The sequence below is a fragment of the Dryobates pubescens genome, chromosome 2 (genome assembly GCF_014839835.1).
Source record: "Dryobates pubescens isolate bDryPub1 chromosome 2, bDryPub1.pri, whole genome shotgun sequence".
NCBI lineage: Eukaryota > Metazoa > Chordata > Aves > Piciformes > Picidae > Dryobates > Dryobates pubescens.
In genome coordinates this window covers 34,056,307-34,080,246 of record NC_071613.1, presented here as the reverse complement: position 1 = coordinate 34,080,246, position 23,940 = coordinate 34,056,307, and the positions used below count along the sequence as shown (strand labels likewise).

The window sequence follows — 23,940 nt, the reverse complement described above, 5'->3', positions numbered from 1 at the left end:
TGAAATACAGTACTTTGGGCTGATGTTCTGAAGTTCAGCCCCAGCAGTTCCTCGCGGGTGACGCCAGATCCAGTCTCCGAGAGGAGAGTAATTTAATATTTTATTTCCTTCTCAGTAAAATAGTAATGAAATCGCCTTGTGCGGGGCCCTTGACGAGGAGGGTGGGGAAAGGAAATTAATCCCGGGGTGGGGGGAAGTGTTGTGGAAGAAGGGCAGGTGCGGGTTTTAGGAGCTTTTAGCCCCCGCGAGTTGTGTGCCCCTCACTACGCAGCATTGCAGGGTGCGTCAGAGGTACCCTCGTTGTTGCCATGGGCAAGCTATGCTCACCGTTCCCCACAGGGCAAGGGGGGCCGGGAGACCAGGGGGCAGCGGCGGGCTTTACAGCCAGGCTGCGCCGAGGCGAGGGCTTCGAGGCTTGGAGGGAGCTGCGGGTGGCCGAGTTTGGGTCATCTTTGCCTCTTCCTCCCAAAGCAAGCGCTGACAGACGTTTTGCCCCGCAGATTTGCTGCCCGCCAAGAATGGCGAGGAGCAGACCATGCAGTTCCTGCTTGAGGTCGTGGACATCCTCCTCAACTATGTGAGGAAGACGTTTGACAGATCTACCAAAGTGCTGGACTTCCATCATCCGCACCAGCTCCTGGAGGGCATGGAGGGCTTCAACCTGGAGCTCTCAGACAACCCCGAGTCCCTGGAGCAGATCCTGGTGGACTGTCGAGACACTCTGAAATACGGCGTGAGGACAGGTAGGTTACTGCACACTCGTCCGGAGAGTCCCTCCTGGGGCTTTTTTTAGTCTCGGTGAAGGGATCAGGCTTGAGCCTGAGGTAAGACCACACGCCCTCCACATTCACGTCTCTGCCTTCCTGGAGGCTCAAATCCAGCGCTGTTGGCAAGTGCTGGAAGTATCTCTGCTCAGAAAGTTCAGTTACTGATGCTCCATCCGTCCCTAGCGGGCAGGGCTGTTTGAAGAGCCCAGAAACAAGTTTTTAAGATGTAATCTCTTTCATTTGATGAAATGCGAGCTGCCTGTATCTCCAGGGAGCAGTATAATTAGGTAAATGAGGGCATAAATGACACAGAATTTGCAGTTTTTCTTCTTTATGTTCGACAGACGTTTAATGAAAAAGAGACTGAAATCCTAGGAATCATCAGTAAAAGAACCCTGTGGATTTCACCTAGGAGGCCCCGCCTGTCCAGATCCCTCTAAATCAGATAGAAATGCCCTTGTATGATCACAGTATTTACAGGGTGAGCTGTAGCCAAGCTCTAGAGAGAAGTCTGTGTTCTCTCAGGAGTTTGGCATGGAAAGTTTTACATCTGTACCAGCAGAAAGCTCTGCTGGCAGCGAGCCCTGGCTGCTATACGTACCTCGGCAGGTCAGGAAGCGTAGCGTTAGCGGCGTTAGAGCTGTGTCCCCCCTCCCCGGTCCCGAGCCAGCGTTACGGCTTGGCACGAGAGGAGAGGGCGAGTGCCGCTGACACGAAGGGCAGCGGTCCCTCCGCGGAGCTGGAGCGGCGGGAGCTCGTAGACGAGGCTTTTGTTTGAGAGTCTCTGTCTGGGGCGTCTGAGTACTACGGCAGCTGAGGGACAAGGAGCTACCCTCTGCAACTGTGAAAACCCAAGGCAGTGCATTCAAGGAACAAAATCTCGACAAGAAATGTGGCCGTTAACTTCGTATCTTTTCCCATTTACCCATGATGGTTTGATTTATCCACGAGCGTCAGAGGCATGTTTTGATGTTGTGCCCTTAATCAAAGGAGAGCCTCTTTTACTCCCGAACCCCGTGGGTTGTGGAACAGGTGGCCAGCAGCAAAGCCAGTCACTGCGGTCTGTGTGCTTGCACCGTTATTCCACTATCGCCTCTTACCCGGACGTGCCCTGGAGCTTTCGCGGGACCGGCAGGACCTGTCCCCAGGAGCTGGGATGCAGGTATCCGATCAGATACAAGCTCTGTTCAAAGCAGCATCTGGTGCAGCTTTAGAGTTGTTCAGACCGCGTGACAAACCAGGACATACGCCCTGTCTTCCCGGTCTCCCAGGCTAATGTTGTTTCTCCAGGCAGCCCAGCCTCAGGAGACCTTGGACTAGATGACAACTTTGGGAGGTCAGCGAAATGCCTCTTAAAATAACTTTTAAAACTGCGTGTCATGGCAAGGGAGCGAAGTGCTGATTTGCAAAACAAATAGCCAAGCTATGGCTCCCCGAGGCAGGAGCAGCCTTGTCGCTTCGTCCTTGCGTACCGTCAGTTCCCGCGGCAGCCAGGACGTGCCGAGATCTGGCAGCGCCGGCAGGCTCACGCCTTCCAAAGGCTCCTTGCTGACACCGCTCGGAGCGGATTCGCATTTCTTTCTTTATGTCAAAAAGATGATGATGTTCCCAGTGTTGAGCCAAATGCGACGTGACAGGGTCCCTCCAAGCGTCGAGCGCTGACCCACCCTCTCGGGCTGGGCTGTCCGCAGCGCGCTATCTGCGTGTCCTATCCCAAGGGAGCAGAGATGAGTAATAAATCACGACACCTTCTCCCCACCCCCAAGTCCATCATCTTTGTTTAGGAATTTCATATTTTCATGCTACAAAAGTAGATCCCCCAAGAGTCGAGTTTATTGCTTATAGAAGTTGTTTAAGCAAATCTGTCTAAAATACATGAATATGCCTGAATTCAGCTCGATAGCAAAGCCTTTGTTCATGAGGTGAATCCCACCTTTTAAACCACGTGGGGAAAACGCCCATGCCAAGGAGCTTCTGGGGGGCCGTCAGCGCCCTGCTGCGAGAGGACATTTCCAGCCGGAACCTCGAGAAGCGGAGCCGTGCAGCCCCTCCCCTCTCTAATTATCTCTACAGCCTTTTTGCAAGTGGATGAGCCTTCCTCTCCTCCATTCAAATGCAAATGGTACCATCACCTGCAGGTTGTTACTGCCAAGTATCTCCCCGTGGCCTCCCACATCACAACACAGTAGTGGTCAGGGGCGGCTCTGGAGATGGGTTAGTCCGATTCCTTGCACAGAATCTGGAGGTGATTTACAGGCTCAGACGGTTCTGAGGTGCTATCTTTTAATTTTAGCGCTAATGATTCCATACAGGAGCTACTGTCAAAGCGGTTTTTTTTATATACTGCAGGCGTGTTATGAGTGCAATCCTGTCGTCTGTGTCAGAGGAGCTGGACGGTTTAAAATGGAAATGCGAGAGATATCTGTGGAGTTGTTTTAAATAGCTTTTCATTCTCTTTCCAGGTCATCCTCGCTTTTTCAATCAGCTGTCCACAGGACTGGACATTATTGGCTTGGCTGGAGAGTGGTTGACATCAACTGCTAACACAAACATGTAAGCAGTGTCTTGTCAGCGTCTGTGACTGGTGCTTACAGGGGCTGCTACTTACCATAATAGTAGACATGTCACGGATATGTATAATTTTAAGTGGTAACTACTGTATTTTCAATAAAACAATCTTGTGTTTTTCTTACTGCAACAGTAGTACAGTCAAAACAGTTACATAAAGCTGAACAGTTTTACGTTCCTGATAAACAGAAATATTCCAGAGCATACAGTAAACTAGGTAATGATTCTGATGTAAAAACATCAGATGTTTCTTCTTTTGGGCCAATCTTCTTTATCTTTTCCCCATTTTTTTTTTGGGGGGGGTAAGCTTTGTCTCTAAACTACTTTTGCACTTATCCATGTATTAACACTAGAATACAAAATATGTATACATAGAATACAAAAGTTTGTCTTTTTTCCTGATGACTTCAGAGTTAACAGGCTTTGGGCACCACCTCCTGTTCATTTGCTGGAAGTGAAGTGGCTTCTGGGTCACTTAAAAATGACTTTAAAATGTAACATTGAAAATTAATTTGATGATAACAAAGGGATTAATCTAGGATTCATCAAAGTTGTCCATAAATAAATGTAAGTACAAAAAAGGGTAACATTTTACACCTAGAACATATTTTCTTGACCTCAAAATTAATGCAGCTTGTGTGTAAATGTAAGGTATCATGTTGAATTTTTTTCAACAAAGAGTGTGATTAATGAAAACAAACCCAGCAAACTAGAAAACCTTCTAGGTGTTGTGGGTTGGGTTGTTTGATTGTTTTTAATATATTTATGCTCAAAAATGTGATGGGAGACCAAATACTCGACAGGTAACAAATTGGTCTGTTTTAGTGCAGTGATCTGGATGTACTTTAACCCTAACCTCTGTTTTGGATAGTTTGTTACTAATAGGCAAAACACAGGAAATATAACTGCAGATTGCAAAATAAACAATATTTTCATTTGTCTATCCATGAGTATAGGGTTCATTAACTATAGCTGATTTCAAGCAGCAACAGATTATGGGATGTGCTATTTTGAGACATTAGACATGAATAAAAACAGATGAGGTGCTCCAGACAAAGCCAGACTGCTCTTTGTAATAATCATCTTCTCAATGAGTTCTCAGTTTGCTAAAAATTGATATGAGACATTCAGATTTAAAAGCTGTTTGGGAAGAAAGCCCAACAACAGATATTTAAATTGTAAACCAAGTATTGCAAAGTCCTTTAAAGTGCCTTTTTAGTGCAAATTCCTCATTCTTTCACTAGCTTAGTTATCCTTAGTTATCCTTTTGTAATCAGTGAAATTGTACAAATCTGAGAGGATACAACAGAATTCAGCTCTGTGTCAGACTGTGATAGTATTATGAAACATTGTCAACAGTATTAATAATATTGCACTCAGTTTTAAAAGAGCAGCTTTTTTTCTTTATTTTTAAATAGTTCTGTAAAGTGAGCTTCTGATCCATTCATACTTTAAACAAGAACACATTTGAAAATACTCCTCTGAGAGCATGAAAATAGAGGATTTGTTTGCTTGTATGAGGTTTAGCAAACACAAAATTACTCTGCGTGCACCTTTTCCCCCACCCCTTCCCCTCCAGCAAACTAAAGGTTAACATTATATGCTTTCAAACAACACAGTTAATTAAAGTAAGGTTAAAGCAAGAGGTTGTAAAATATGATTCAAAGAGCTGCCAGAGAAGGTTATTAAAAATAACCATATCATTTCTGTGAGCTCTGAGTGTTTTGAGCGGTGTTCCAGCACAGAAGAGCAGGTTCTGACCTTTACCTAGAAACTGTTATAACCTATTTCAGCTGTACAAGATGTAACATACAAGTGACGGTAACACTGGAATATGGTAGAGAGTATTCTCCATTTGACATTTTTTCTTTTCTATCTATAAACAATACTTAAAATCATAGAACTATAGAATGGCTCAACTATTTGTGAACAATTACAAAATATGTTTTGTTTTGCAAATGTGTTTTGAGTAATTACAACATCTGTAGTCTTTAAATTATCATTATAAAATTAAATGTCCCTGTGAAGATAATATATTAAACATAATAAGCTTTCCATGTTGACTTGGAAATGTATTAATGTGATATTCATAGTTCAATCACTAATCATATAGCCTTCGGGATGGAAATGGCAGAAGTTTCCATTATCTATCCAGCTCTAGGGCATTTGCTCACCATGCAGCAACCAGTTGAGGTTAGAAAGCAATAACATTGCCTGGAAGTTCTCTTCATGCCCACTGTTAGCCAAGATGAGAACACTGATATTTTCAGTATTATGCACTTATGCTTATGAAAATATAACAGAAAAATAACGTAAAATGCTTTACCTTTATTCTCAGAATGCTTTTTATGTACTGACAAACAGGAGAACAGGTTGTTAGAATGATTTGGCCTGATAATTGATTTGGCTTTTAGGTGAGAGCAGGACTGATCCAGCACTGGCCACTATCTGAAAACACCATTCATTTATTCAGGTAGTTAAGAGCTGAGACTCATGACTGTTTTAGTTAGTCCATAGAAATACTTGTATACGTTGTAATTGCACAAGAATTATGATCTGTATTTTTGTCAGGAGATTGGCTCTACAGTCACACAAAAGGCAAACACATTTCTGCATTTAACTGAATATTTCAAAATCATTTAAGTTCAAAACAAGCAAGTTAGAGTGAACTGTAGCAAGACGTGATTTTTAAAATCATAGCCATGTTCTAATATAGCTGAATTGGTCTTACAATTTATAATCATCTGCAGTCTTTTATTTCATTGTCAGCCTTTGGAGACTCAGAAAGTATTTGATATTTTATATATATTAAAAAAGTTGCTTAACGTTATATGTATACTTAGACAAACCTTTAAGTGTTCTGGAAAGGATGTAGGGGTCAGTGTGCAAGGTGTTTGGACAACAATCAAAACATGTTCAAACTTGTGGGGGGAAAAAACCACAGATTGTCTTCATTGTAGCTTTTATTAGGCTTCAGTGATCTCTAAACTGGCAAGTTTCTGTTGATTTCAGTTGGTTATTCTGCCTAAATAAAGATTTGAATGCATCCTAGAGTTACAGTGCTTAAAAACAAACCAGGAAAAACCCCATGTTAGCAGATACTAACCGATTTACTAATTTCATCTTTCTAAATATTGGCAGCCCCAAAATTCAGATTCAGCTGTCTGTCTCTGGTGGTTCTAACAATAAAAAACCCTAAATAAGTAGGTCTCGGAAAAGAACAATTACAACAATTAAACAAATTGCAAATGTTGTTTGATCTTAAAGGAATATATTTTAAATAGTGGGAGTGTTTCTCTGATGGATTGAAATAAAAAAAAAATCTTTTTTAAAACTCACCAATGTAGCTGTAATTAAGAGACAAACTTTCCAGACACACATTCCCTTCTTCACGTCTCCTTGAGGGTGGTTGTACCTATTCTCAAAATGTCATTTTAACATTAGGCAACGCACATATTTTGGTGAAATTCAAGTGGAATACATCAGTCAGATCCAAAGTGTCAGGACATCATATTCTTATAGATTCTTTTGCAAATAAGTTGATTGTTTGATTTCTCTCTGCTTTCTTCCCTCCTATACAGTTTTTAGCTTTTAATTTGTTTTTGGGGGGGTTGTGTGGGGGGTGGGGTAGGGACAGGAATAGGAGGAGGAGTGACATACAGAGCAAACAGAATTTGTTTACAGAAGTAGCAATTTATCCATGTACCTTGATCACCAAAAAATGGTTGTATGGCTGTCACTTTCCATCCAAATATCTCTCTGTGGCATCAGGGTATACCAAACCATGCAATGTATTTGTGCCCTCATTAAGTGGATACAGTAGTTGACTGATGACTTGGTTTTGGTAATTGGTAATTAGAAAAATCATCATTTATAATTAGTCTTGACAGTTATTGATTACATGTTATTGTAGAAATAAGTTGTCCTTGGAAATCATCAACAGAATAAATCCACATAATTAATTGTATTTAGACTTTGAAGCCCTAGCTCAATACTTCTAATTATGGTTGTGTTTAACTCAGTGAAGTTCACTGTTTTCATAAGGATTTGGCAGCGTTATTCCACAAGTGTGGAACTGGCACTTTGGGAAACAGACGTTTTAAAGTAAAATCTTGCACAGCAGTCAGCAGCACTGCATGAGTGTTAAATCTTGTGTTGGTTACATGTAAAGTTGCAAAAGAGATAATACTGCAGTTCTCATTAACTGCTATTTCCAGTATTGTCTTCCTGAAGATTTTTGCTTGGGTAATGATTGCAATATCAGAACCTCAATTTATAGGAAAGGTTTCAAGAATCTTAAGCATTCTCAGAGGGAATCATAGTCTAGGAATTTGTTGTGTGTTTTTCGAATCTATATTTGATTTTCTTTGGTTGTCTTTTTTTATTTTAATCCATGTAGGTTTACCTACGAAATTGCCCCTGTTTTTGTCCTCATGGAACAAATAACACTTCGAAAGATGAGAGAAATTATTGGATGGTCAAATAAAGATGGTGATGGAATATTCTCACCTGGTGAGTTTTTCCTATGTTGTGGTGCCATGCTCTACTCATGAGGTCTTGGGTGATAGGTTGGACTTGATGATCTTTGAGGTCTCTTCCAACCTTGGTGATACTGCGAAAGTAAATACTGTGAAAGTTTCGGTGGTTTGACTAAAACTTCAAAAGTTTAAATAAGCATAAGATGTGTCTGAATGCCCACTTTATCTGCAACACAAAACAGTGCACCAGATATTTAGAAGTAGAAATGCTTTATTTAAACATGCCACGAAAAGTTGGGAAATTGTTGGGGGGGGTTTGTTTTGGGTGGTTGTGGTGGTTGTTTGTGGGTTGGGTTTTTTTGGTGTTTTTTTGTTTGTTTTGTTTTTTTTTTTTTAGTATGTCTATGTATCATGGCTGATCAACATTACAAAACTAGACTACAAGCTCTTCTATATAGTTAGTCATTTAAACACCCTTATAGATTGTGCTTATTTCTGGAAGTGCTGAGGAACCACCATTCCTGCTGATTGAGAGCTCTCAAGAATCAAATACTGACTTCTGTGATGATCAGTTAGGATTTGGGCTTACAGTCAGAAAAAGATTGTGACTGTCTGTCACTTTCTGGAACATATTATCTGGGAATTAATCTGATTATATTCACAAGTATCACACCAGTATGAAGATCAAGACAAAGTGTCTTCCCATGAAGGTGATCCAAATGCTGTCAGCAGTAAGACTCGTAAACCATGTGGAGGTCCTGGGCCTGCGTGTGAACAACATGGGTGCCCAGCAGTATTCCAGATTTCTTGGTTTGGTGCAGAGGAACATCATCCTATTCAAGAGGATGAAGGACAATTTCACCTCCTTTTGCAACAGCCCACATAATATCCAAGGACACACATTTGCTTGGTCTCCAGTCCCATCTGCTAGAAAAATACAGATCTTTTTCAATGTTCTTGTTGATGAAGAAATATAAGAGGAAGAACTTACCTGAGGCACTATGGATGAGATTCATCTTACTAAATCTTGAGGTTCATTGTAGAATTGAGCTAGTTGTTCCAGGGTCTTTTTATCAGTAAATGAAGAGAAATAGGTCCTTTCCCTCCATTCAAGTTCTTCAAAAGTAAATGCCAAAATAGATTAATTGAATCATAGCCTCCAAAGTGCCTCTTTCCCTTAACTGACTGCAAGGAATCTTAAAATAACTGGCTCAGGGGTAGAAATCTACCTTTAATGCATCTACCTGTATATCTACAGCACGATGTAATGAATCTATCCTGTATGTGACATTTCTTCAATCTCAGACAATCTGATTGCTTACAAGACGTTGTCATGCAATCCCAGCACAGTGATAGCTGAACTTTTTAGGAAGGTGTTGAGAGAGATGATGGATAGGAAATTCTGACTGTGACTACGACTTTCTAGAGGTTCTGTCCCTATGCTGTTTAGATAGATGATCATGCATTTCAGAGATTTATATTTGCATAGTTCACTGCCACTTTCATTGCATAATGCAAATTGGACTTGTATGTCTTTGCTCTAATGTGTGTTTTTTCTCATTAGCACTATTTTATATTCCTTCATTTATCCATTCACAGGAGGAGCCATCTCCAACATGTACAGCATAATGGCTGCACGGTACAAGTACTTCCCTGAAGTCAAAACCAAAGGCATGGCTGCAGTCCCTAAACTGGTTCTCTTTACCTCAGAACATGTGAGCTTAATACACTGCTAAATCTAATTTATTGATGTATATTGTGCAGATGCTTTATCATTAAACAACCACTCCATTAAATGTGTGTATATTTTGCTGCAGAGTCACTACTCAATAAAGAAAGCTGGGGCTGCACTTGGATTTGGAACAGACAACGTGATTTTGATAAAATGCAATGAAAGGTAGGATGTATGCTAAGGTTTTGATATATTCAATGTGTTCATCTGTTAAATTTGTTGTATTGTGCTTAAGGACTGGTTCAGTACAGTGTGTCAAGTTGCTAATGGCCTGTTGAGAAAATCCTATTAAATTATTTGAACTGTAACTAGTGTTGCCACATGCACTCTTTAATTTCCTTTGTCTTTCTGTTTCCACAATAATTACAGAGGCAAAATAATACCAGCTGATTTGGAAGCAAAAATTCTGGAAGCAAAACAAAAGGTTTGTCTTTTTAAAAAATAGTGCTTAACTATTTGGCTTAGTAAAATTACTTCTTCCTTTGAAGGCTGAGGGCTAGCATTAAAAGAGAACATTATAATGATACAAAAATGTTATAGTAAGATTCATAGCTGACTGATTCATCTGCTTATGTCTTGCTATGGTTTCCATTTACTATTTAAAACCCAAGTATTTTTAATTTCTGAATCACATCTGTATTTTATGACTCCAAAAAATAACTTTGTGTTTCAAAATATACAGGAAAAAGTATGAAAACAGGGAAGTAAACATGCTTTTATTAAGACTTGAAAGTTTAGCCCAAAACATTTCTGTGGAATTCCTAAAAGTTCCCATAGATTTCAAGTGTGAGCCTGCAGGGTTAGTAGATATAGCCAGTAAGTTTTATTTTTTGAGGCATTCATTGTTATTTCTTGAATCAATGCTATGCAAAATCCATTAATTTTGTATAAACCCACCAAAGTTAGAGCCATGAAGATTATTAGTTATTTGTTAGCTTCTTTATATTTCATCACTCTATGAAATTGCAATTCACATTTTTTTTAAAATTCAAAATTGTCTTACTTTGATCTGGCAGGTCCACATTTATTGCTGTTGTTTTGGATTGCTTTGTCCTTCGTTTCTGTTTCTTGGTAGATAAAGACTGAAAGAACAATTTGAAACCTTCAAATCACATTTAACTGATTTTCCTTTATACCACTGTAAAAGTCTCAACTTTGCTTCACTATTGCCAACCTTCTATTAGAACATTTTAAGTTCCTTACTAAAAGACATTAGACAAAAGAATATTCTTTGTCTTCTGAGTAGTTAATTTTGTGAAGTTACAGTACAATAAAAATGGACATTGTTCCTAACATGTATACAACTTGTTAGTTTCTGTTTTTGCTTATATGTACATTTCACTTAGAAGAAACCCTTTTCTTTGGCTAGAAAACAAGATAGTAAGATTTCTAAAATGATTTTTTTTCCACTGAAAGAGGTTAGATTTTTGTATTTAATACTTCTGGTTTTATTGTAGGGATATGTTCCTCTCTTTGTAAATGCGACTGCAGGCACAACAGTATATGGAGCCTTTGATCCAATACAGGAGATTGCAGATATATGTGAAAAATACAATCTCTGGCTCCACGTAGATGTAAGTAACTAAATGAAGTATTTTATTTGGGCAAAAGAGGATTTTTGTTTATGCATTTCATCTTGAATTAAAATATTTATTACTAGATTCTGATTAGATTATGTTAGGCTCTTACAGAACAATGAATCTTCTCTTTTCTCTATCTCATCCAGGCTGCCTGGGGAGGTGGGCTCTTAATGTCTCGAAAACATCGTCATAAATTGAGTGGAATAGAAAGGTACTACATGGCATTTATTTGCAATACTGTTACTAAAATAATTTCATAAGGTACATGACCCTTCACAAATTCATGAAAAGATGAAATTGCTGCATTAAGGAGTTGAAACACTAAATTAAACAAAAGCAAGACAGGAAAGGTCCACCCTAGGAAGAATGAAACGGTACTACAGAAGAAAACAACAAGGTACAGCTGAGTGAAAGGTAAATATTGCAGCATATTTGAAGGAAGACAAGGATATTACTTGGTAAAAAGAAAGGGAGATTGCCCAATGCATAGTCTGAGAACGGGTGCAGGGTGATTTGTGGAGAAAATGAAGTGTGAGAGCTAGTCAGTCTCTGAAATTCAGGACTTAGAGAATAGCAGTGAGAAAGGAGGGATCCAGAGAAAGTGTTTCAGCATGAATACCTATGATAGGAAAACATGATATGGTGAAAATTGGTAGATTCTCTCCTGCAAGATGTTTGCAGTTATTTCCAGAAAATCAAGTGTATGCTCTGCCTGAAAATAAGTGTTTTGTAAATGAAATTAGATTATATATATATATGTCTCTCTCTCTGTGTATATTTATGTATGCTTGGTTTTGTACTCCACTTAGATATACACACACATAAATATAATTGTGTATACAACAAAAAGAGGAACACATGGTAAAAGCTAAATTTGCAGAGACTTTTTAGGGGCAAATTTCAGTACTATAAGGCTGGAAATAACTATGATAGCACAGAGCTGGGACAATTCTACTGTGCCAGACTGAAGATGAGGGAACTTGCAGGAAGTCTACAAAGAGTCATGGATTTTCACTGCACAGAGAGCCTAGGAGTTGATGCCATGTGAAGGTCACGTGATACAAGCAGAAAGCTCTTGTACAGGCCAGAGTGATGTCTGCAGAAAAGAGTGTGTGTGTGCTCCCAAGCACATAATACAGGTTACCAAGATACCCAATGAGACCAGAAGCCAGCCTTTATTACACAGTTAATTGAACCAAATTTTAAAAAGCAAAGCATTTGTGTTGGAAGTATAGCAGAGTGAGAGCATGGCCCTTTCTCCAACCCTTACAATTCAAAGAGGGGTCCCACATGTAGTCTTTGGCACAGTTATTCCTATATCCAATGATGACTAGTCTGTAGAAGATGCTCTGTTTACAGCCCCATGGCCCCATGGGCATGTTTGCCTTTAGATTTCCAGTAGAACTGCTCTGTCATAAAAGGCTGCCTGTCTGAATAAAAATCAAGAAAGCAATGCAGAACCAGAAGCATAAGATCTTTGCTATAAATTCAGATGTCAGCTTCCAGGGAAGCAAAAAAGATTTGAAACAAGCTCTACTCTACAAATTAGTGCTAAATTGCTTCCTTGAGTCAACCACACTGGATGCAGAAACTATGTATAGGCATAGAATAAAAGCAGTGAGCAATGCTCTTCCTTACAGAAAGCAAACTTTCCTAGTGGTGGTGTCTCATGCAGTAAGTGAAATACAAGGAAAATTGCGCAGATCCTTCTGTTGCAGGGACAGCAGAGTGTGGTGTGGCAGGAGGGCTCTGATGCATCAAGCTCTGCCCAGTTCAATTTTCTAGTGGCTCATGTTATGGCAATGTGTCTAATATGAGGTCAGCATTGCAAAGTAATTTCCTTAAGGCACACAGGTTTGGTCACAGTAGTTTGGCACACCTCTTTTGACCTGAGGTTAACCCAGAGGTGCTAATTAGCATCCTCAATTAATTAGCAAATACAGAAAGCAGCAGGCCATAAAGCATGATATTATTTACTTCCTAGTCATCTGTACAGATCTTCAAACATGGGATGGGGCTCACATGAACTGTGTAATTGTCTGTCACAGGCCTCAGCTGGGGTCTGTTGCTTAACACGCAGGCTAGACTCTGCCTGCCCAGAGACACGGGCATGGGAGGAATGGCATACTGCCACGGTACAGAGCTGGGATTGCCCGAGGTAGGGTAGCCTCTGGCTGGCTGCACCGGGTAGAGAGTGGTGCTTTCATATTAAAATAAACCTAAAGCTTATTGCAAAAAATGACTTCAAATTGTCTTTGTTTGGAACACTGAAAGTTAAATAAATGTGCTAAAGCAAAACTCCAGTGCTCTCAAAAGGAAAGGAACTGTTGTATAAATGCCTGCTTTTTGACTACTCCACCTGAAATAGTCAGTGAAGTTTTTTAAAAGATAACTGCCTCCTGAGCTATATGCCTGCTGGTTTGAACTGCCTAATCAGGAGATTTGAGAGGTTTGGTGAGCTCCCCAGATACAGCACAGACCCTCTGAGAGAAGGGTGTAGAAGAGGAGGAAACAGATTTGAATTTTCTTCCAATCACAGAACACCTGCAAAGTCAGTGAAATGTGATTATACACTTTTTTTTTTTCTCTCTGAAGCACACAATGAATCAAGGGGACCTTTGGTAATTAATTACTTAGGGTGAACAGGTCAATGGATGTATAGTGTTGGCACATTTATTTTAGTGTCACCATTAAGCTGTCTGGATTGTATGTGGAAAATGCAGAACATCTCATCTGTTTGGTTAGTAAATCAGGTGATCTTGTGCCTCCACCCGTGTTTACATGTAAATAGTTCTAAGGTTTACATATGGAATGGTAGATTGTAATGTAAACTTTTATAGCCTTATAGCCTTTTACCAGTCCATGGACTTGGCAAGCTGTTACAGAAAAGGCCTCTTATGGCTGTAACTGGAAAAGAAGATAAGCATGAAGAGTATCTTTTTCCTTATTTTTTACTTTTCTAGCAGCTGTTCAGTAAAGAATTGTTCTCTCACAGAACTCATATTACTGTCTCGTTTCTCTGACAACCCCTTCCCCCAGTCAGTACCGTGAATTGATATAACTTGTCAAACTGTTTCTGTTAATTTTGTTAATTATCTGTTTCTAGAAGTGGAATCTTCTGAGGTTGACATTTGTATATCAGCTAATCAGCATAGTCTGACACTAATTAGGTGGTATTAGTAACAATATAAACTAATTGGAAGTCTGATCCTACAATATTAACACACACAAAATCCTTTCTTGGACAGTATAGCTGGGAGAGAAGACACTTGAAATGTTAACAATCTCCATAGCGAGATCATTGATCAAGAATAATGATCAAAATCCCATACATTTCCAGCTGAAAGTAGAAAACAGATGTGGCAGCTTTAGGTTAAGTTTCTGTTTTCCAAACATATCTGACTATGTAATTCTTTTGTAGAGCCAATTCAGTCACTTGGAATCCACACAAGATGATGGGAGTGTTGTTACAATGTTCTGCCATTCTTGTCCGGGAGAAGGTCTGCCTTATATTTCTAATATTTAGCAATATTTATGAATTTACATTATGTTTGGGAAGTTGTTTTATAGTTTTGGTTTTGTTATTGTTAAATCTGTAGACAATGTGGGTCATATCTTTAGCTGTTGAATCTGCATATTCTATTAGCACCACCGCCATGCTAATATACTTCACCTGACCTCACAGTCTAAACTGCTTAAATGAAAAGCAACTTTTCTTTGCCTTAATCTGTCAAAAAGAAAGCATTATTCTTTTGTTCTGACACCATATATATTTTTAGGACTTTCTCCTAGATTATTCATTGTGATCAATGAAATCAAGACTAGTGTCTTAATTCTTTTAAGCGATATGTATTTTCTTTAGGTGATAAAAGAAAAAAAGTAAGATCATCTGTGGGTAGGACAAATTCTGTTGTCCAACAATTTCTGGTATGTCAATTGCTACTAGAAGAGGTTTGCTGAAGAAGTGGTCCCTGTGCATAGAGCTGGGATGAGAGAGTTGAGGGTTCCAGTCCTAGGTTAGCCATTGCTCTTCCAGGTGACCCATCTCTAAACTGAAGACTGCAGCATTTATTTCTGTTTATAAAGCACTGGAATTTATTGGAGAGAAGACCTAGCTGTTGTTTAGTGGCACATGTGCTTAGTATGCTAACTTGCAGCATTCCCACATTTTTTTTTATTATTATTATATTTATGAGAACTTTGTTAGATGCTTTTGTATTTATCAGATAGACCAGCGTCTTCAAGCTTCTTCACAGAACCACTAATAAACTGTAAAGGACATTTTAGAGAGGTCACATTTAAGACTTGCATGTTACATACAGGAGCTGGCTCCTCTCTATTTCTTTCAGAGATGTTTACCACTAATCTGTAGGCTCCTATTGATCTGTGGCCCATAGTTATTAGTAAGAAAAAAAAATTATCTGGTTTAGGTAATTGGTGCTTCTACATTTCACTAATCTCAAGGGTAATAAAGTTGGACAATATGTAAAGTTGAAGCCTTCAATTCCTATTTTTTCCTTCATTTTCTGTAGCTATTTGCTGTACTGAGAGACCACAGCTTTATTTCAGTGTATAATCTAACACATCAAAATTTGAACTCTGAAGAGCATAATGTCAAAAAGTGAAGTGAACAAAGTTAGTAGCAAAAAACTAAGAATCCAAATGAATGTGAGAATGTTTTCTCAGGTGTGAGTTTGTAAAACCCAAAAAATAACTCCATAACCTGAGGTGGTTCTCTTAAAAGCCCCTGGGTTTTTTGTGCCTCAGGTTTACAAAACGAAGTCAGTATTTTGCTCTGTTAATGAGCAATTAATGAGCAACTCTTCTGTATATATTTGAAATATTTAAAAATTATTATTAACACACAGTTTCGTATGTCTGTATGCCACTAAGCATATGTTTTTCATTCCAGGGTATACTTCAAGGCTGCAATCAGATGTGTGCAGGCTATCTCTTCCAGCCAGACAAACAGTATGATGTATCATATGACACTGGGGATAAGGCAATACAGTGTGGTCGACATGTGGACATTTTCAAATTCTGGTTGATGTGGAAAGCGAAGGTAAGCAATAAAAGTGCATCTCAAAAAAACTCCCAGAAATGTAATTATTTAATTTCTAAATCTCATCTAATGGAACACAGCGTAAATGTTTGTGTAATTACGATCTTTAAATACACGGGTATCTGGGCATTAAATCAGTAAAGTGCCATTTCAGTTGCAGAACATGAGCCATCAATAAACTCATCTGGATGTTAGAAGAAAGATTTAAGTCATTTAGTGAGTCCTGTAGTAAAACTAGTGAGGGGCGGACACTGAAACAGTGTACATACACTTACATAAGCATTTTATGACAGATTACTTGTGGTAGCAGCAGAGTAGACGTCATGACTTACACATGTCATTTGACCATCATGTTTCAATGTGTAGATTCTACAAAGCAGCTTTGAAAACAAAACATTTTTCTTAAGAAGCTCTGCCCAGCTGATGATTTAAGACTTGATTCCCTGGTACTACTGTGGTATACCTGTGATGGTTGAATTTAAGTATAGACTTGTATGTTCACAGAATGAGGCTCCGTGTAGCCAAGAAAACACATTTCACTTTTATTTCTCTACTTGCAGTCATGTTGTTACTATTCTTGCTCTTCTGCTGACAACATGGGAGTTCAGTTGGGTAACCTGTCCTCAGTCAGATAGCTTTTTATAAACTATGACTAATGTCAAACTGTACAATTATAAAACAACTTCGACTTTTAGACAGCAACAGTAAATAACCCATGATAATAAAAGTTCATGCAGATTTTTTCAATACTGAAGGCTGAGTGAAGAAAGTAATAGAACTTTACATGCAGTTACTTTTAAAGTGATTCTAGAAATGTGATGGTTTATTTTTAAACTATGTCAGGAAAAGAAACACAATACTTCAACACAAAATACTTGTAACAATTACTGTAGTGATCAGCCTAGGTTTGATTACCAGGCTAAGCACATTTCAGTTCAGGCTCAGCTCTTCCTCTGAAATAAATAGTTTTGGTACTGCAGTTCATAATGTGAAAATACTTATGATGCATTAGAATAGGGCTGTGACTAGCAACTTTGAGTGTGTTGTTTATGGTTCTAATTACCAACTGCTGACTACAGACTGTTAAAGCAGAGACTGAACATTTTTTCTAAATACCAGCTGAACACATTTTGTTAAAACTAGCATCCTGATCCTACCTCTGTTAATTCACCTGTTAAACTGACTTCATTAATGAAGTAAAGCACTTCACAACGAAGAAAGAAAGAAGAGTGGAAACCACTATGGATACAGGTCATGTGTAAAATTCAGAAGTAGGATAGTTGTGGATGTTATTCTTTAACAATAATACAGATTAAAATTTCTAATTTTCTTTGGAGATTAGTTACTTTGGATTCCTGTTTGTGTCTTCAGATGGATTCAGATTTCTTGGATGGATTCTGAAATATTGGATAAAACCTGTTTCTAACAAGTTGCATTATATTACAAAATGGTTAATTAAACAAAATATAAGGAACTATGAGAATTTCTCCTTCAACATTAGCCACCATACTCTTGTACTCATAGTAGAAATCTATAGCCAAGGTCCAGAAATATTCTTGTGACTTTAGCTTCAGCCATTTTATTCAGTATAAAGAACTCACCCAATATATACAGTAATTAAAGAAGGTACTTGTCTTTATTTGTTCATGTATAAAGTATACCTAAAAACCCAAATAAACAAACTCCAAAACTCTTATTTTTTTATTTTCTAATTTATTATCAACATTAATCTAATTTTTATGGGATTATGATCTTTCAACACAAGTCAGATATGACCAAAGATCAGTGGGTAGGCAAATTAATTTTAGTAAAGGCTTTTGTTTGCTGACTTCTTTTAATACAAATTTCTAGCCAGCTGTTCAGAGGAAATAAGTAATTTCATAACTCTTACCTGTTCAATTGAGTTGAACAGTCTTTCTGTTCCTAGTCTTTCAGCAAGAGGTGGATAGCCAAGATTTAATGTTAACAATATTTTGGGAAACCAACCAACCAACCCCAAAGCTAAAAATATCAAAAGCCATTGTTGTTATCATAATACATTTTCTTAAAACAAGATCAAGCCCAAGTGATTACAGTTAGGCCACATGTAGCCACTTTTGTAGAGCTGATTATCTTTACTTTTCGATTACAAGACATAATACTGCTAAGTATTTTCTGACTGAAGACATGTAAGAGTGAAGCCTGTCTGAAAAGATAATTGCATCAGAGGTGTAAAAAATGACCATATAATTAATATTTGATTTCTTTTTAATACAGGGCACAGTAGGATTTGAAAACCAGATCAACAAATGCCTGGAGCTGGCAGAATACCTCTACACTAAAATAAAAAACAGAGAAGAATTTGAGATGGTTTTTGAAGGGGAGGTAAGTTTTCTTTCATTTGTCCTGTGTGTAGGAGCCAAGTCTGCATGCAATTTCGAAAATAATCTTCATACTTCTCAGAGTTCTTCAAGCCAGCTAGAAAAATACACTTATTTTCTAAACAATTACATGGTATCTGGGCCATTTTTTGGCCAAATGCATGCAGTTTTGTACCCCAAATGGCAGACTTACTTCCTTCTCTTCTGCAGCTGGCTTCTCAGTTTAGGACATGAAGACTAGCTTAATATAACCTACTCATGCTGAAATTCAACATTGTGACATGCATAACTATTTTTCCGTATGTTCTGTTGCTGGTGCCACTGCATAGGCTCCTGGTTGATAGAGTAACAAATACCTTTCATCTCTCCATTTACTAAAAAAGAAAAATTGGGTTGCCCTTGCTGTGATCCTAGAAAACAGTTTCTCCTAGAGATGCATGAAGGTGAAATAACGCTATTGAGAGATGGAGACAAAGCTTGATGCAAGCAAAGTGTCTACTTTATTGTACAAAGTCATTTCTTTATACAGGCTAACATAATCAAAAGCAACTTGTGATTGGTAATTAGATGTGTCCCTGAGACAGTTACAGATTCGTGATTGGCTGCCGAGGAAATGCCAGGGAACACACATCCCTGAGCAAGGCTCAGACAGGTGTTAGACAAAAGGCAAACGATCACATGTCTAAGTTCAGAGAGAAGACAAAAGACTATTGCAATGTTTACCAGCTCTTATTCTCAGGTCGTTGTGTGACTTTCCTGAGTCACAATGGCCGTTGGTAATCAGATAAATGCTTTTTTTCTCTCTACATAGCTGCAGTTTGTTCCCAAGGTTTGTGGCCCACAAGGGCTAAAACATTTCCTTCTATCAGCTGAGCATTGCTTGAGGTTCTACTCCCTAAATTCAGTGCGTCAGTGAAAAGCATTTTCATTCCACTAGAACCCCACAGCATTGTATAGGAATTGTATAGAGACATTATACAGGCAATGTATAGGGAAGGTAAGGCAGCAGATGCAACCAGCATTACTGTAATCCATTTATTTTTAACATGCAGAACTAGAAAAGTTAATACTATATTTTGGTTTCCATGTCTGTGCTAAAATATGCTACCGAGTGGCTTTTGCTGTGTGATTGATCTGTATTATTTTGTTTATTGATGTATGTTTGTGCTTGGTTTTGTAGCCAGAGCATACAAACGTATGTTTTTGGTATATTCCGCCGAGCCTCAGGGGCATGCCGGACTCTGAAGAGAGAAGAGAAAAGTTACACAGGGTATGTGGGCTTTATTAAATGCAAACATATAGTCACATCTTACAACTCAGAGTATTCTTCTAATTAAAGGCAATGTATCTGTGCATTGACACATATTCCAAATTCTAGGATATCAGTTCTCTAATTGCTTATTATGACCTTGGTATTTGTTCACCTTTGTCTCCTGCTTGTACTGAGTGTGAAGTCACATTTCCCTATAAAACCCAATAGAGAACATACTCAGTTATTCTGTGTTTCGTATCACTTCTGTGCTCTGAAAAACATACCTAGGCACCAAGACATTCTAATGCTTTTTGAATAGGAGAGAATATCAACAAGAGAAACAGAAGTGTAATTACTTGAAATGCTGGGGCAGGTAAAAGACATGGAAACCTCTAAGTCCTTCTCAAGTCTTTATTTTGATTTTTAAGTGTGCTTGGCTACTCTTGCATTAGTGCATTTCAGTGGAAATGAGTGTCCTTTGCAAGACTCTGGGATAAATTTACTTGAGGAGACGGTAGAGGAAAGGCATCATAAAGGCGCCACCAGGAAAAGCATTGTGTTACTTATGAGGGAAGTGAAATACAATCACTTTGTAGTAGCATTTAGAATTGGAATGAAATATGTTCAGCAGACAAAAGAAGGACTACCACAAGAAGTGAAAATGAATTGCAATTTTCTGTTTTGTTTTTAATTATTTTTGGGAAAGGAGAAGAATGGGCAAACTTGGGACATTTTGTAGAAGAATTTATCTCTGCATCACACTGGCAAAAAGGAGCAGGAGAGAAAAGAAATTCCTGGGTCAACCTAGTGACATGTTAGAGAAAGAAATTGCCAAAGCAGGGAGAAAAGGGGAAGATAGATAAGACTGTTAAGGAGGATGAAACATTTGACTTGACTCTGCTATATATTAGAGACCATTATGAAGCATCCTACAAAACAGTAAAAGAACCAGACATCTGACCTTGACTGGCAAAGAGCAGAGCAGAAGAAAGATGGTCTGGATGGAAAAACTGGGCTCAGTCAATACCAAATATTAAGACAGAACATTATTCCTTGCAAATTAAAGTGAGAAAGAGAGATTGCAGTAAATGCACAGCACTGCAAAACCACAGGAAGGTTTCTGGAAAATATACTTTATGAGAAAGATCTTATGGAAAATTTTCCATTGTTGTTGCCCATCCTGCACTCCTGGGAAAGTACTTTGAGAATCTGTACTATTATCATGGATAACATCCATCACCCTCAAAAAGGCAGTTCCAGAGTAGGTTTTCATAAAAAGACAGAGAGCATTTCTTCATGACAAAAAATCTTCAGGACAAGGAGGTGACATAAACATTCAATAAAATTATTGCACAGTGAATACTGTAGGGTGCTGTTTAGTCTATTAATAAAAAAAAGACGGATATTATTTTAGTCAATTTTAAATATCTAATCCTGCATGTTTAGTTTTCCAAGCTTTTCCAGGTACAGATATTTCTATAAAAACTAGTGCTTTTATAATCTATTTATTTTTTCCAAATTATGAACTGTTGTGATATACAAAGAAAGGATAACATTTTTCTTCTCTCTCCCTCTCTCCTTTTCTCTCTTTAAAAAAAAAATGCTAAAGGTGGCACCCAAAATCAAAGCACTGATGATGGAGTCAGGTACTACCATGGTTGGATATCAGCCTCAGGGCGATAAAGTCAACTTCTTCCGAATGGTCATCTCAAACCCAGCAGCAACTAAGTCTGACATTGACTTCCTCATTGAGGAAATCGAGAGATTGGGGCAGGAGCTGTAGTACAGTGGTTGAATTTTTTATTTCTCTAATTCACTGTTTTCCAGCACTGGCTATTTTGTTTTACCCAGTTCTGCAGAACATGTTTTAAGGAAATTCTCTTTCTGTAACATCCTTAACAACTATAGGCTACTGAAACATATTTATTGGTAGATCATACTACTGAGGGAAAATGTATTATCTTGAAGTTGAAGTACTATTGACTCTTACATTGGTCTTGTTTATTGTAGTCAGCAGGAAATAATTAAGTACTAAAATAGCAAATTAATAACTGCACAGTATATATGTACAGTATAAATAAATATATATAATTATATATATATATATACATACATATATATATACACACAGAGAGAGTGGTTATGAACTTAGATCTAAGCCACAGCATGTTTTCCACTTTAAGAGAATTAACTTTTCCTTCAACTAATGATGTGGATAATGTGCTACAGATGTTTTATGGCAGGTAAAAATAGACATATAGAAACATTCCTAAAATGTAGATTCTTAGGAGCTAAAGAAAAAGTATAACAGTATTAAATCTTATTGTTGGTGCTTCTCTCACGTATGAAACAGCAATCTAACAGCACCTTCAAGTAAAATAGTTGCATTTCCCCTTTAGTGTCACATCAGGGGATAATAGTAGCAGTTGTTGTAACAGGTATATTATTGCTGTATTTTTAGAGGTTAATTTGTGTAGATTGTGTATATTATTGTTAAATGACTTTGTGTAAAAGGATTTAAATGTAATAGTTTTACAGCAAGATAACTGTTGAATTGTAGGTATATGAAATATTTGCTTATTTATATGCAGAGATTTACCATGCTGAAGAGTTGTCTTGTATTTTCTTCCATTTGTAATGTATCCTATTTATATATTATTGAAGTTCTAAATAATGTTTATGGTATATTAGTGTCTTTGTGAGCCAAAGAAAAAAAATACAAAAAGTATTAGTTGACACTTTCATTTAAATCCTAGTGCCCTTAAAATAATAACTTACAGATGATTTTACTGAATATAAGGAATTCTAACATTGTGTATAGATTGGCAAATAATGAGATCCCTCTAATCTATTAGAATTTTCAGTTTTATTTATTGTAATGTCAGACTGTCTGTTCAGTGTTCTGGATGCTTTTCTAGTGAACATTGTTTGCTAACCAAGGCCCCTGTTTTTGAGTTGCATTTCAGGACTTAGTTTCAACTAAACTCTGTGGGAGTTTTAATCAGCAACATTCTTTTAGTGAAAAGGAATTCACTAGGTGTTTGGAGTTTATAAAGGTAATAAACCCAAAAGTTATCTCAGAAAATTGAAATGCAGCTGGTTTGTCATAACAATTTCAACTGGCTGGACTTTTCAAAGTATAAAAACGAGAGTCATCTGCAGCTTCTTCAGTTTCAATCCTTAGATAATCAATACCACTGTGTGAAAAACTCCATACTGGAAGAGGAGTAGTGGAACAAAATGAAGATTCAATAATCCTCTGTCTACTGAGTTACTGTCATGTTGATAAATGGAATATGCTAATTTGAAATATTTTAATATATGATTCCATTGCTATCTTCTATGAAAATCAGTAAGTAATTGGTCTTCCCCCCCCCAATCAGTAATAAAATTAAATGTTTCTAAAACAATTCAGGGAAATGCAGTCATGCTATGTGGGTTTTGCAGCCTCTCTGGTCCCCTTCAGTTCTGTGGAAGGACAGCTACAGCTGCCCAATCCTCGAGGTCTCTTCCAACCTTAGTTACACTGTGAGTGCTTTCCATCCTGCATGTCCCACTTGCAATCTTCTAAGGATGCTGTCTTATATCCTTGGCTGCATCAGAGTGGGGAGAAGGAAGAAGCTGAAATGGTAAATGCCATATTCTGTGATATCATATAACAACCTTTCCAGCTTTTCATAGAACCATTCCTTATCTCTCTTTCATAGTCTTCTATAAATTTTTTTCTTGGAAATGAGTTGAATCTAAAACTTACTATAAATATATCACTGTCTTTTGGATTTATGACTATGGCTTCTAAAATACTATCTACATTGTCACTTTTATGTGACGAAAATCCCCAGTAATCTCACTAATACAGTATTTCTGTGATTTATTTTCTTCAAGACAGTGTACCTAGTTTCTTGCCTTCTTGATCTTAAACCTCAATCTTCCTTAATTCCTTATTTTCCTCGTATCTTACCATGTCTTCAATGCTTAACATTTATTGATGTAAACATCCACTCTGTATGACCTGAGGCCTGCAATACAGAAGTAATCAGTGTGAACATTTGACTTCAGTACCAACTTCCATAATATTAACTGCTACTCTTTATAGATATCAGCTATTCATCGAAACTAAACAGCCTCTCATTGGGAGCTG

At 37.9% G+C, this 23,940-nt stretch overlaps 1 protein-coding gene across 1 annotated transcript in view; it reads left to right on the top strand.

The window, feature by feature from the left end:
- GAD1 (glutamate decarboxylase 1) overlaps nt 1–23,286 on the top strand; it is a 32,393-nt gene extending 9,107 nt beyond the window's left edge. Inside the window, exons 5-17 of the mRNA XM_009905495.2 lie at nt 501–743; nt 3,230–3,320; nt 7,735–7,847; nt 9,413–9,528; nt 9,631–9,710; nt 9,915–9,969; nt 11,003–11,119; nt 11,272–11,336; nt 14,547–14,625; nt 16,038–16,187; nt 18,444–18,551; nt 19,728–19,817; nt 21,409–23,286. Coding sequence (XP_009903797.1) covers nt 501–743; nt 3,230–3,320; nt 7,735–7,847; nt 9,413–9,528; nt 9,631–9,710; nt 9,915–9,969; nt 11,003–11,119; nt 11,272–11,336; nt 14,547–14,625; nt 16,038–16,187; nt 18,444–18,551; nt 19,728–19,817; nt 21,409–21,582 — 1,481 coding nt within the window. The 3' untranslated portion in view covers nt 21,583–23,286. The remainder of the gene's footprint in view (nt 1–500; nt 744–3,229; nt 3,321–7,734; nt 7,848–9,412; nt 9,529–9,630; nt 9,711–9,914; nt 9,970–11,002; nt 11,120–11,271; nt 11,337–14,546; nt 14,626–16,037; nt 16,188–18,443; nt 18,552–19,727; nt 19,818–21,408) is intronic.
- The last annotated feature ends 654 nt before the right edge of the window (nt 23,287–23,940 follow it).